Source organism: Geotrypetes seraphini, chromosome 9 (genome assembly GCF_902459505.1).
Source record: "Geotrypetes seraphini chromosome 9, aGeoSer1.1, whole genome shotgun sequence".
Lineage (NCBI taxonomy): Eukaryota > Metazoa > Chordata > Amphibia > Gymnophiona > Dermophiidae > Geotrypetes > Geotrypetes seraphini.
In genome coordinates, this window is record NC_047092.1 from 35415328 (window position 1) to 35427734 (window position 12407).

The 12407-nt window shown below is 39.7% G+C and overlaps 1 protein-coding gene across 1 annotated transcript in view; it reads right to left on the reverse strand.

Moving 5' to 3' along the window:
• Nucleotides 1–12407, reverse strand: part of LOC117366894 (mucin-19-like) — a 441720-nt gene that overhangs the window by 311329 nt on the left and 117984 nt on the right. Inside the window, exons 25-26 of the mRNA XM_033958871.1 lie at nt 4933–4947; nt 440–463 (exon numbers count right to left, since the gene is read on the reverse strand). Coding sequence (XP_033814762.1) covers nt 440–463; nt 4933–4947 — 39 coding nt within the window. The remainder of the gene's footprint in view (nt 1–439; nt 464–4932; nt 4948–12407) is intronic.

Consider the following 12407-nt stretch of genomic DNA (forward strand, 5'->3'; position numbering starts at 1 on the left):
ATACACTTATCCCCTTTTTACTACGGTGCACTATGGGTTTTAGTGCGTGTTAAATATGCGCGTGTGCTAACCGCTAATATGTCCATAAAAGGAGCCCTTAGTCCAGCGATTTTCTGGATTTTTCGTTACATATTTTTCTGATGGAACAAAATTAAAATGGAAAATCACTGGCCTAAGTGTATAGCCTTCGATGGAGACTGCCCCAAGTTTGTGGGGTGGGCTGGGCTGAGATCTTTTCAGCAGCCCCTCGTACTCTATCTGGTTTATCAATGGTACCAGCAACAAGAAAAGAGTAGAAGTTGTAAAATATTTGTCTCAGAAACACCATTTTATTTCAGTATGTTTTCCTGTTCTGATAATCTGATTTTCCTGTAGAAGGAATGTTGTAGTCATTTTTGCTCTCAGGAAAGGGGAAAAGTCTTTACTTATAATACTGTACCTGATGATCTGTTCTTTTTTCCTTCTGTTGATATAAAGCACAAACATTGTTAGCACAGTGGAAGAAAGCTCTTGTCTGGCTGATAGGAAGATAACATGAGCTTCTGATCAGTAAAACATTCATGTGTTAAGCATCAGAGCCTGCAGTAGTGGACAGTGTTGTGAGTTAATGTACTGTGTTGAAAGGCCTAGATTCACTAACGTACACTGCTAAGCTTGTGCAAAATGATGTGTTAGTAGGAATTATTTACCCACATGTCCCATTTTATGCAATAGGACCTATTTACTATCTGTGTTAATGGCATTAGTGTGCACTAAGCCAGAAGTACATTTTAGTAGATCTAGCACCAAATGTGACGATATTTTATGAAATGGTAAAGGCAATTATTTTACAATCCCTGATGTCAGGAAACAGGAAAAACAAAAATATTGTCTTAATTTGTCTAGATATTTATCTAGATAAAAGCACTGGATGTTGGCAGGATCCAGATCATTTCTTGTGGCATCTTGTACCTAGATATTCAGTGCAGCTTAATGCTGAAAAAACAGATATAAATCCGTGGACAGGATTTGAAGTTGGAACTGACTGTAGTGTTTAAAGATTGGGAAGATTATTTTTTAGTATTTTAATCTTGTTTTTCATTTTAACTACTATGGGAAACTGCACAGTTCTGTGGGCATTTAATTTCAGTTTTCTTTAAAATCTATTGTGTTAACAGGTTCTATGATTCTGTCGTATACACAGAAGTCCCTTCACTAAAGAGCATTAAGCCCTTAATGCACAGTTGGTGCACAGAAACAGGCTACCATGCAAACATATTAAAGCGTTTTGCAGTATTCTCCTGTTTCTATCTATTAAAGCATGAGTTATTTCATTTTTAAGACATTTTCTCTGAGGGGGCGTGGCATGGATGGAGCATTAACCATGATTAGCATGTGCTTACTGGCGAATACAGAGTTAAGGGAAGAGCACATAGCACATACCTTAACTTGATTAGCGCATTCTAAAACGATTAGCACATCTTAGTAAAAGGACCCCTTAGGACTAGATTCACACAGGTCACAGGTCGGATCCGGTCCGTGCGGTATCCAATCCATGTCCGTGGGTTCTGATTTACAAATCGCCCTCATGCTTCACTAAAGAGCATGCCCATGGTTTTAACCCGCTTTAAACCTGCGTGTTAAAACCACGGTCTCATAGTGCGGGAGAAAGGCAGCGAGTTGGGGCAGGTAGGAGAGATTCAGGGCAGGCAGGTGAGAAGAGGAGATACGCGGCTGGCAGGAGAGATTCACGGTCGGCAAGAGAGGTGGGGGCTGAAAACAGGAATTCGGGGCAGAGAGTAAGGTGGCAGAAGGCAGGGCAGTCGTAAAACAGCTGATCGATTGGTCCTCAACAGTCGCTTGTTTCTGATCGGCCAGTCCAGTCGGTGTTGCAGGGTTTTGGTTTGTGAATCACTGCCTGCCATCATTTAAATGCCGTTCCCCCTCATTAGCATGCGTGGATCGGAGGATGATCGGGACACAGGTTAGTGAATCAGGTCAGAGGTAAATCGGATCGCAAAGGGCTCGCAAACCGATCGATACACGATCAGTTTGCTTAGTGAATCTAACCCTTAGTCCCTTGCAGTCACCATTATGTGAAGGCTGAGATTCCCAATGACTTTGCCTCTGAAGTGCCCCTAGCACCAGTCAGCCCAGAGAAAAGACAAAGCTAGGGAAATTAATCTTTGTCTTCCATAGTATCTCTGAACCATGCTTACTGTTCTTTTCCTAAATAACAGGCTTAGCAAAATATACGATTTTCTTATTGAACCAGCAACCATAAAGCCAAACTGCTATAACACTCATAAAATACCAAGTGTTTTCTTCACTGCAACTACACCAACCAGTTCGTAAATAAGAAACAGTAGATAATTAACCCGCTACAATGCCAGACCATATTCAATAACTGCTAAATTTACTACATCTTTTCTGTCATTCCATGTGTATAGCAAAAGACTTTGAATAATATCAACCTAAACCAGATCCTACAGGTGGAGTGTTGACACAAAATAAGCACAGACATCTTGCCAAGAGTTTTAAGATATTTCCAAGTATTAATCTTGATGATAGTATTAACTGACTGCTAAAGCCATCCATTAAATATATGAGGTTGGTTTAAAATGTTTTGTAAAAAAACCAAGTTACTTTTTCACTCCGTCAGAAATTATAAAGACTATGGGACACTCGATGAAGTTACAGGGAAAAACTTTTTAAAACTAATAGGAGGAAATTTTTTCTTCATCCTGAGAATTTTTAAGCTCTGGAACGCGTTGCCAGAGGATGTGGTAAGAGCATAGAGCATAGCTGGTTTTAAGAAAGGTTTGGACAAGTTCCTGGAGGAAAAGTCTATAGTCTGTTATTGAGTAAGACATGGGAGAAGCTACTGCTTGCCCTGGATTGGTAGCATGGAATATTTCAACTCCTTGGGTTTTGGCCAGGTACTAGTGGCTTGGATTGGCCACCGTTAGAATAGGCTACTGGTCTTGATGGACCATTGGTCTGACCCAGTAAGGCTATTCTTATGTTCTTAATGTAGTCTCCATTGAAGGCTATACATGCGAGTCCAGCATATATCCAGTTTTTTTCGTACTTTATGAAAAATAGCTGTTTCTGAGTCTTGCTGCGTCTGGGTAGGTTGAACTGATGTTTCTTCCATCAGGCTGTGGCTTTCTTCATGGTATGCTGTGAGGTCTGCATTTTGTCTTTATATATAGTGGGTTCACTGACCTGATTGAGAACAGAGAGGTCTGTTGGTCATGAATTTGAATTTGGGTGGAAAAGTTCTTCAAATTCATCAGACCTCCCTATTCTCAATAAGATCAGTGAACTCACTATATATAAAGACAAGCTGCAGACCTCACAGCATACCCTGAAGAAAGCCACAGCATGATGGCGGAAAAGTCGGTTCTACCTATCCAGACACGGCGAGATCAGGAAAACAGCAACAATCATGATGCCAGCTGCGGAAGCCCAAAGAACGAATGTTGGCACTGTAATCCAATTAACATCGGTAGTTGGTTGCCAGACTCTATTTAAGAAGAAATCATTTCCCAAAGTATTAGTGGAAGAGGATGATTTATGCAGAAATTCCTTCTAGAGACATATACATCAAGTACCCCCTCCCCCACCCCAGGTAAAGTCTCCAGAGTTTCTTTCAGCTGATTAAATTTCTTTTGTATTTTCCTTCTTTCTTCTCCCTAGATCAGTGGTATTTACTGATAGCCCTAGAACAGGGGTCTCAAAGTCCCTCCTTGAGGGCCGCAATCCAGTCGGGTTTTCAGGATTTCCCCAATGAATATGCATGAGATCTATGTGCATGCACTGCATTCATTGCATATTCATTGGGGAAATCCAAAAAACCCAATTGGATTGCGGTCCTCAAGGAGGGACGTTGAGATCCCTGCCCTAGAAGGACACAAATGGGTGGAATTTTAAGGCCATCCTAATGAAAATGCATGAATTAGATTTATATTCTCATGTGTACACTTATTTGGGATATTCTGAACACTTGATCTGTTCATGACTGAGGGTCTCACAAGGCAAGGCTGGGAACCATGCCCTTGACCAGAGGTAGACAATTTCGGTCCTCCAAAGCCAGTGCCAGGTCAGGTTTTCAGGATATTCACAATAAATATGCATGAGATAATTTTGCATCTAAAGGAGGCAGTGTGTGCAAATCTATCTCATACATATTCATTGTGGATATCCTGAAAACTGACCTGGCTCCGGCTCTCGATGACCAGAATTGCCTACCCCTGCCCTAGATACATGGCAGAGGATGAAATGCTAGGCTGACAATAAAGTTTCTATCTTCTGTGGGGATTATGAAGGATATGCCTGTTTTCAACTCATTAAAAGCCAGATTTAAACCCCCAAGCCCCCATGCTACAAAACCATAAGGCGGATTTTATCACCAGCCGCAGCGGCAACCGCTCCAATGCTCATAGAATTCTTATTAGTGCTGGAGCTGTTACCGCCACGGGTAGCACTAAAAACTGCGCTAAGTTTTGTAAAATGGGGGGGGGGGGGGGTTAGTGAGGATTTTCTGTCAGTTTCTATCTATGGTGTCCTGGGAGAGGGTGGAAGCTTAGTCATTTGTGCCCTAAACATTCACAGTTATTTAGGATGCCTGAAATCTTTCTTTCAGTCTATTTTTTTTTCCAAACATTTTTAGGGTCATGTTTTGACCATTCTTTTGCTCATGATGGTTTCCACCTATCTTTACTGAGTGTAAAGTCTCTAAAAGAAGATTAAGAATAGCTCTAGAGAGAAATGCTAAACAAATTAATACTAAAGATTAAGATAGAATATATAAGAATCCTGTGTCATAACTTTCATTTTATTTAATGTATTTTCCTCATCTGATAATTGGCTTTTTTTCAGTAGAAGGAATGTTTCAATCCTCTTTTCTGTATGGAAGGGGAAAAAAATCCTTACATATAGATACTGTACCTGGTTTTTGTTCACCTGTTGATATAAAACAAAAATACGTAAAATTCCTGGTGAAAATTCATTAAGCCCTCATCTCGCTCTTAGTTTTCATGGTCCTTCATTTTATATTAGCAATTGATGTTTTATAATTGTTCCACAGCATGTATATCTAATACTGTTTCATATTAGTCCTTTACCTACATTTCGATTCACCATTTCCAAGTTTACTTCATTATACTTATATTCAAAATTGAAAGTTTTATGTTAAACTTTATCTGCTGTATACCACCTTGGGTGAATCTCTTCAAAATGGCAGTTAATAAATCCCAAAGCAATCCCAAGACACTGAAGAGACTGTGAAGAAGCAGAACAGCAGGGGCAAACTATGGCCCACAGGCCACGATGAAGCCATGGAACTCTTTAATCCTTAAATGTATGTAGTTGAATAAAAATAATTATTGACCCGTTGTGCCATAGTTCTGTGTCTATTTCTCTTGACATCATCATCATCATCACGGGACTTTGATGATGACATCAACAGAGGCATCCATGATGCTATGATGTGCTTATTTTCTCGCACAATAGGAGAAGGAAGATGCAGCTGTGGGCTTGCAGAGGTATGTCTGAAGGGATAGATGAGGACAGGAAGGTAATATGGCAAGGAAGAGTACTAGGGTCTAGCTGGGGAGCAAAAAGAAGTCAGTATTCTTTTTTATATTATATCTCCAAGGCTATACAATACAATGGCTACAATTTTGAAGGATACCACAAATATCCTTCTATGCTGTCTATTATATTCTTGTATGCTGTGTATTGTGGTATTGTTGTATTGTTTGTGTTGTACTGACATTTATCGTATTTTCTATTATATGTCTGTTCTACAATGCTGTTAAAATCTGTATATTTCTGATAGTGTTTCATATTAATCCTGTTATTAGATTTCAAATTATTATTTCCAAGTTTACCTCATTGATTGTATTTATGCTTATATTTAGTCATTTTTACTATTTTTATGCTGTTAACAAAATAGTAACCTTACCTGCTGTGCACTGCCCTGGGTGAATCTCTTCATAAAATATAACCTTTTTTTTCAGTGTATACTTTGGGCCTAATATTCAAAGGGTTTATGAATTTTGAAAGTTATGCTCCTAAATTGGCCTTTTTAATATTTATTAGGGCTGAGTACTTAGATATACAATTAAAATTTCACAAAACTCCTAGTTGGGCAGGAAATAAAGTTGGTACTTTACCACTGATTTTCATCATTAGACTCTAAAATTAGTCTCGTAATGGATAGCAGGCCTAAATGCAGAAGTGTAACTTTTAACTCCAAATTTAAGATAAGTTTTTTTTTTTACCTGAAAGCTCCTAAATTCGGCTGACAATAGAGCATCAATTCAGAAGCTTGATTAGGGGGCATTTTGCTAAAGTGCAATAAGTAGTTAATGTTGCAGTAAATTGCACAGTAATAGCAAGGGCACAGCCATGTTAAGGGGTTTTGTGATATATTACAGCAGTACAGTTAAGTGCTTTTCTTGATAGGGGACGTGGCATGGGTAGAGAATAGGTATGGAAGTCTAAGCCAGCTAAATAGGAGCCACCGAGAGCTCCTGCATTAATTACACCCAAGTACCATGCACTAATTTACACTTTAATACAGGATCAGAATAAGAAAATGCCTGTTCCGCCCCCAATGATTTCTGTGTAAAATTTGAAGCTACCGTAGCCTATATTCTTTCATTAAGCCATGGTAATTACTAATTTTTACTATGGTTTAGTAAACGGGCCCTTTAGAAGCTTAAATTTAGGGCCTCTGCTTTTTTGAATATCAGGCTCTACACTTTCTTAGTTTTTACTTATGAATATATTTTCAAAACTAAAATTAAAAATATATGTTTTTATTATATAGGACTAGAAGTATAAGTTGTCTTCCTGTCTGGTGTCTAGAGGAACGAGGACCCCCATAAACACACTTCCCAATTGGGAATCTGCAGAGGATAACCCAACCCCTGGGCCAGGCAAGATCTACAAACAAGTTGACCAACCCCTAAATTAGAACATGCCCCAAAGCTGATGGCTGAAAGAAGGGTGTCTGAGGATCTCATTTTGGTACTTATTTTCTGTAAAGTTGAATTACTGAAATCCTAGTGATAAATATGATTTTATTATTGACCTTGACAAACGAATACTAAAACTTAAGATACGAGGAGCCGCTGAAAAGTTCTCAGCCCAATAAACAAAGTTGGGGCAGTCTCCATCGACGGCTATACACTTACCCTTCTGTTTTATTAAGGTGCGCTATGCGTTTTAGTGCATGTTAAATATGCGCATGCGCTAACCGCTGTGTCCATAGACTAACATGCACGCATTAGCGTGTGGTTAGCGCGCGCTACTTAGCGAACGTAAACGCTTAGCACACATTTATAAAAGGAACCCTTAGTCCAGCGATTTTCTGGATTTTTTCGTTACATATTTTTCTGATGGAACAAAATAAAATGGAAAATCACTGGCCTAAGTGTATAGCCTTCGATGGAGACTGCCCCCAAGTTTGTGGGGTGGGCTGGGCTGAGATCTTTTCAGCAGCCCCTCGTACTCTATCTGGTTTATCAATGGTACCAGCAACAAGAAAAGAGTAGAAGTTGTAAAATATTTGTCTCAGAAACACCATTTTATTTCAGTATGTTTTCCTGTTCTGATAATCTGATTTTCCTGTAGAAGGAATGTTGTAGTCTTTTTTGCTCTCAGGAAAGGGGAAAAGTCTTTACTTATAAATACTGTACCTGATGTACTGTTCTTTTTTTCCCTTCTGTTGATATAAAGCACAAACATTGTTAGCACAGTGGAAGAAAGCTCTTGTCTGGCTGATAGGAAGATAACATGATCTTCTGATCAGCAGTAGTGGACAGTGTTGTGAGTTAATGTACTGTGTTGAAAGGCCTAGATTCACTAACGTACACTGCTAAGCTTGTGCAAAATGATGTGTTAGTAGGAATTATTTATCCACATGTCCCATTTTATGCAATAGGACCTATTTACTATCTGTGTTAATGGCATTAGTGTGCACTAAGCCAGAAGTACATTTTAGTAGATCTAGCACCAAATGTGACGATATTTTATGAAATGGTAAAGGCAATTATTTTACAATCCCTGATGTCAGGAAACAGGAAAATCACAAATATTTTTTTTAATTTGTCTAGATATTTATCTAGATAAAATCACTGGATGTAGGCAGGATCCAGATCATTTCTGGTGGCCATCTTGTACCTAGATATTCAGTGGAGCTTAATGCTGAAAAAAACAGATATAAATCCGTGGACAGGATTTGAAGTTGGCACTGACTGTAGTGTTTAAAGATTGGGAAGATTATTTTTAGTATTTTAATCTTGTTTTTCATTTTAACTACTATGGGAAACTTCACAGTTCTGTGGGCATTTAATTTCTGTTTTCTTTAAAATCTATTGTGTTAACAGGTTTCTATGATTCTGTCGTATACACAGAAAGTCCCTTCACTAATAGAGCATTAAGCCCTTAATGCACAGGTGGTGCACAGAAACAGGCTACCATGCAAACATATTAAAGCGTTTTGCAGTATTCTCCTGTTTCTATCTATTAAGCATGAGTTATTTTCATTTTTAAGACATTTTTCTCTGAGGGGGCGTAGCATGGATGGAGCATTAACCATGATTAGCATGTGCTTACTGGCGAATACAGAGTTAAAGGAAGAGCACATAGCACACACATTAACTTGATTAGCGCATTCTAAACGATTAGCACATCTTAGTAAAAGGACCCCTTAGGACTAGATTCACAAGGGTCACAGGTCGGATCCGGTCCATGCGGTATCCAATCCATGTCCGTGGGTCTGATTTACAAATCGCCCTCATGCTTCACTAAAGAGCATGCCCTTGGTTTTAACCCGCTTTAAACCTGCGTGTTAAAACCACGGTCTCATAGTGCGGGAGAAAGGCAGCGAGTTGGGGCAGGTAGGAGAGATTCAGGGCAGGCAGGGTGAGAAGAGGAGATTCGCGGCCAGCAGGAGAGATTCGCGGCCGGCAGGAGAGGTGGGGGCTGAAAACAGGAATTCGGGGCAGAGAGTAAGGTGGCAGAAGGCAGGGCAGTCGAAAAACAGCTGATCGATTGGTCCTCAACAGTCGCTTGTTTCTGATCGGCCAGTCCAGTCGGTGTTGCAGGGTTTTGGTTTGTGAATCGCTGCATGCCATCATTTGAATGCCGTTCCCCCTCATTTGCATGCGTGGATCGGAGGATGATTGAGACACAGGTTAGTGAATCAGGTCAGAAGTAAATTGGATCGCAAAGGGCTCGCAAACCGATCGGTACACAATCAGTTTGCTTAGTGTATCTAACCCTTAGTCTCTTGCTGTCACCATTATGTGAAGGCTGAGATTCCCAATTTGAAGTGCCCCTAGCACCAGTCAGCCCAGAGAAAAGACAAAGCTAGGGAAATTAATCTTTGTCTTCCATAGTATCTCTGAACCATGCTTACTGTTCTCTTCCTAAATAACAGGCTTAGCAAAATATATGATTTTCTTATTCAACCAGCAATCATAAAGCCAAACTGTTCTAACACTCATAAAATGCCATGTTTTCTTTTCACTGCCACTTCACCAACCAGTTCGTAAATAAGAAACAGTAGATAATTAACCCGCTACAATGCCAGACCATATTCAATAACTGCTAAATTTACTACATCTTTTCTGTCATTCCATGTGTATAGCAAAAGACTTTGAATAATATCAACTAAACCAGATCCTACAGGTGGAGTGTTGACACAAAATAAGCACAGACATCTTGCCAAGAGTTTTAAGATATTTCCAAGTATTAATCTTGATGATAGTATTAACTGACTGCTAAAGCCATCCATTAAATATATGAGGTTGGTTTAAAATGTTTGGTAAAAAAACCAAGTTACTTTTTCACTCCGTCAGAAATTATAAAGACTATGGGACACTCGATGAAGTTACAGGGAAAAACTTTTAAAACTAATAGGAGGAAATTTTTTCTTCACTCTGAGAATTTTTAAGCTCTGGAACGTGTTGCTAGAGGATGTGGTAAGAGCATAGAGCGTAGCTGGTTTAAAGAAAGATTTGGACAAGTTCCTGGAGGAAAAGTCTATAGTCTGTTGTTGAGAAAGACATGGGGGAAGTTACTGCTTGCCCTGGATTGGTAGCATGGAATATTTCAACTTGGTTTTGGCCAAGTACTAGTGGCTTGGATTGGCCATCGTTACATCAGGCCTTGATGGACCATTGGTCTGACCCAGTAAGGCTATTCTTATGTTCTTAATGTAGTCTCCATTGAAGGCTATACATGCGAGTCCAGTATATATCCAGTTTTTTCGTACTGTATGAAAAATAGCTGTTTCTGAGTCTTGCCGCGTCTGGGTAGGTTGAACTGATGTTTCTTCCATCATGCTGTGGCTTTCTTCATGGTATGCTGTGAGGTCTGCATTTTGTCTTTATATATAGTGGGTTTACTGACCTGATTGAGAACAGAGTGGTCTGTTGGTCATGAATTTGAATATTGGTTGGAAAGTTCATCAAATTCATCAGACCTCCCTATTCTCAATAAGTTCAGTGAACTCACTATATATAAAGACAAGCTGCAGACCTCACAACATACCCTGAAGAAAGCCACAGCATGATGGCGGAAAAGTCAGTTCTACCTATCCAGACACGGTGAGATCAGGAAAACAGCAACAATCATGATGCCAGCTGCGGAAGCCCAAGAGATGGAATGGAATATTTCAACTCTTTGGGTTTTGGCCAGGTACCTAGTGGCTTGGATTGGCCACCGTTAGAACAGGCTACTGGTCTTGATGGACCATTGGTCTGACCCAGTAAGGCTATTCTTATGTTCTTAATGTAGTCTCCATTGAAGGCTATACATGCGAGTCCAGCATATATCCAGTTTTTTCGTACTTTATGAAAAATAACTGTTTCTGAGTCTTGCAGCGTCTAGGTAGGTTGAACTGATGTTTCTTCCATCATGCTGTGGCTTTCTTCATGGTGTGCTGTGAGGTCTGCAGTTTGTCTTTATATATAGTGGGTTCACTGACCTGATTGAGAACAGAGAGGTCTGTTGGTCATGAATTTGAATTTTTGGTGGGAAAGTTCATCAAATTCATCAGACCTCCCTATTCTCAATAAGTTCAGTGAAATCACTATATATAAAGACAAGCTGCAGACCTCACAACATACCCTGAGATCAGTGGTATTTACTGATAGCCCTAGAACAGGGGTCTCAAAGTCCTTCCTTGAGGGCCACAATCCAGCTGGGTTTTCAGGATTTCCCCAATGAATATGCAGAGATCTATGTGCATGCACTACATTCATTGCATATTCATTGGTGAAATCCTGAAAACCCGTTTGGATTGCAATCCAGTTGGGTTTTCATGATTTCCCCAATGAATATGCATGAGATCTATGTGTATGCACTGCTTTCAATGCATATTCATTGGGGAAATCCAAAAAACCCAATTGGATTGCGGTCCTCAAGGAGGGACTTTGAGATCCCAGCCCCAGAAGGACACTAAATGGGTGGAATTTTAAGGCCCATCCCTATTGAATATGCATGAAATAGATTTCTATTCTCATGTGTACACTTATTTGGGATATTCTGAACACTTGAACTTTTTATGACTGAGGGTCTCACAAGGCAAGACTGGGAACCATGTCCTAGACCAGGGGTAGGCAATTCCGACTCTCCAGAGCCGGTGCCAAGTCAGGTTTTCAGGATATCCACAATAAATATGCATGAGATAAATTTGCATCTCAAGGAGGCAGTGAGTGCAAATCTATCTCATACATATTCATTGTGGATATCCTGAAAACTAACCTGGCTCCGGCTCACGAGGACCGGAATTGCCTACCCCTGCCCTAGACACATGAAGAGGATGAAATGCAAGGCTTACAATTAAGTTGGTATCTTCTGTGGGGATTATGAAGTATATGTCTGTTTTCAACTCATTAAAAGCCAGATTTAAACCCCACCCCCCATTTTACAAAATCATAAGGCAGTTTTTATCACCAGCCGCAGCGGCAACCTCTCCAATGCTCATAGAATTCTTATTAGTGCTGGAGCTGTTACCGCCACGGGTAGCACTAAAAACTGCGCTACAGTTTTTGTAAAATGGGGGGTGGGGGCGGGTTAGTGAGGATTTTCTCTCAGTTTCTATTTGTCCTTGGAGAAGGTGGAAGCTTAGTCATTTATGCCCTAAATATTCACACTTATTTAGGATGCCTAAGATCTTTCTTTCAGTCTATTTTTTTTCCAAACATTTTTAGGGTCATGTTTTGACCATTCTCTTGCTCATGATGGTTTCCACCTATCTTTACTGAGTGTAAAGTCTCTAAAAGAAGATTAAGAATAGCTCTATAGAGAAATGCTAAACAAATTAATACTAAAGATTAAGATAGAATATATAAGAACTCTGTGTTGTACTTTCATTTTATTTAAATGTATTTTTTTCTCAACTG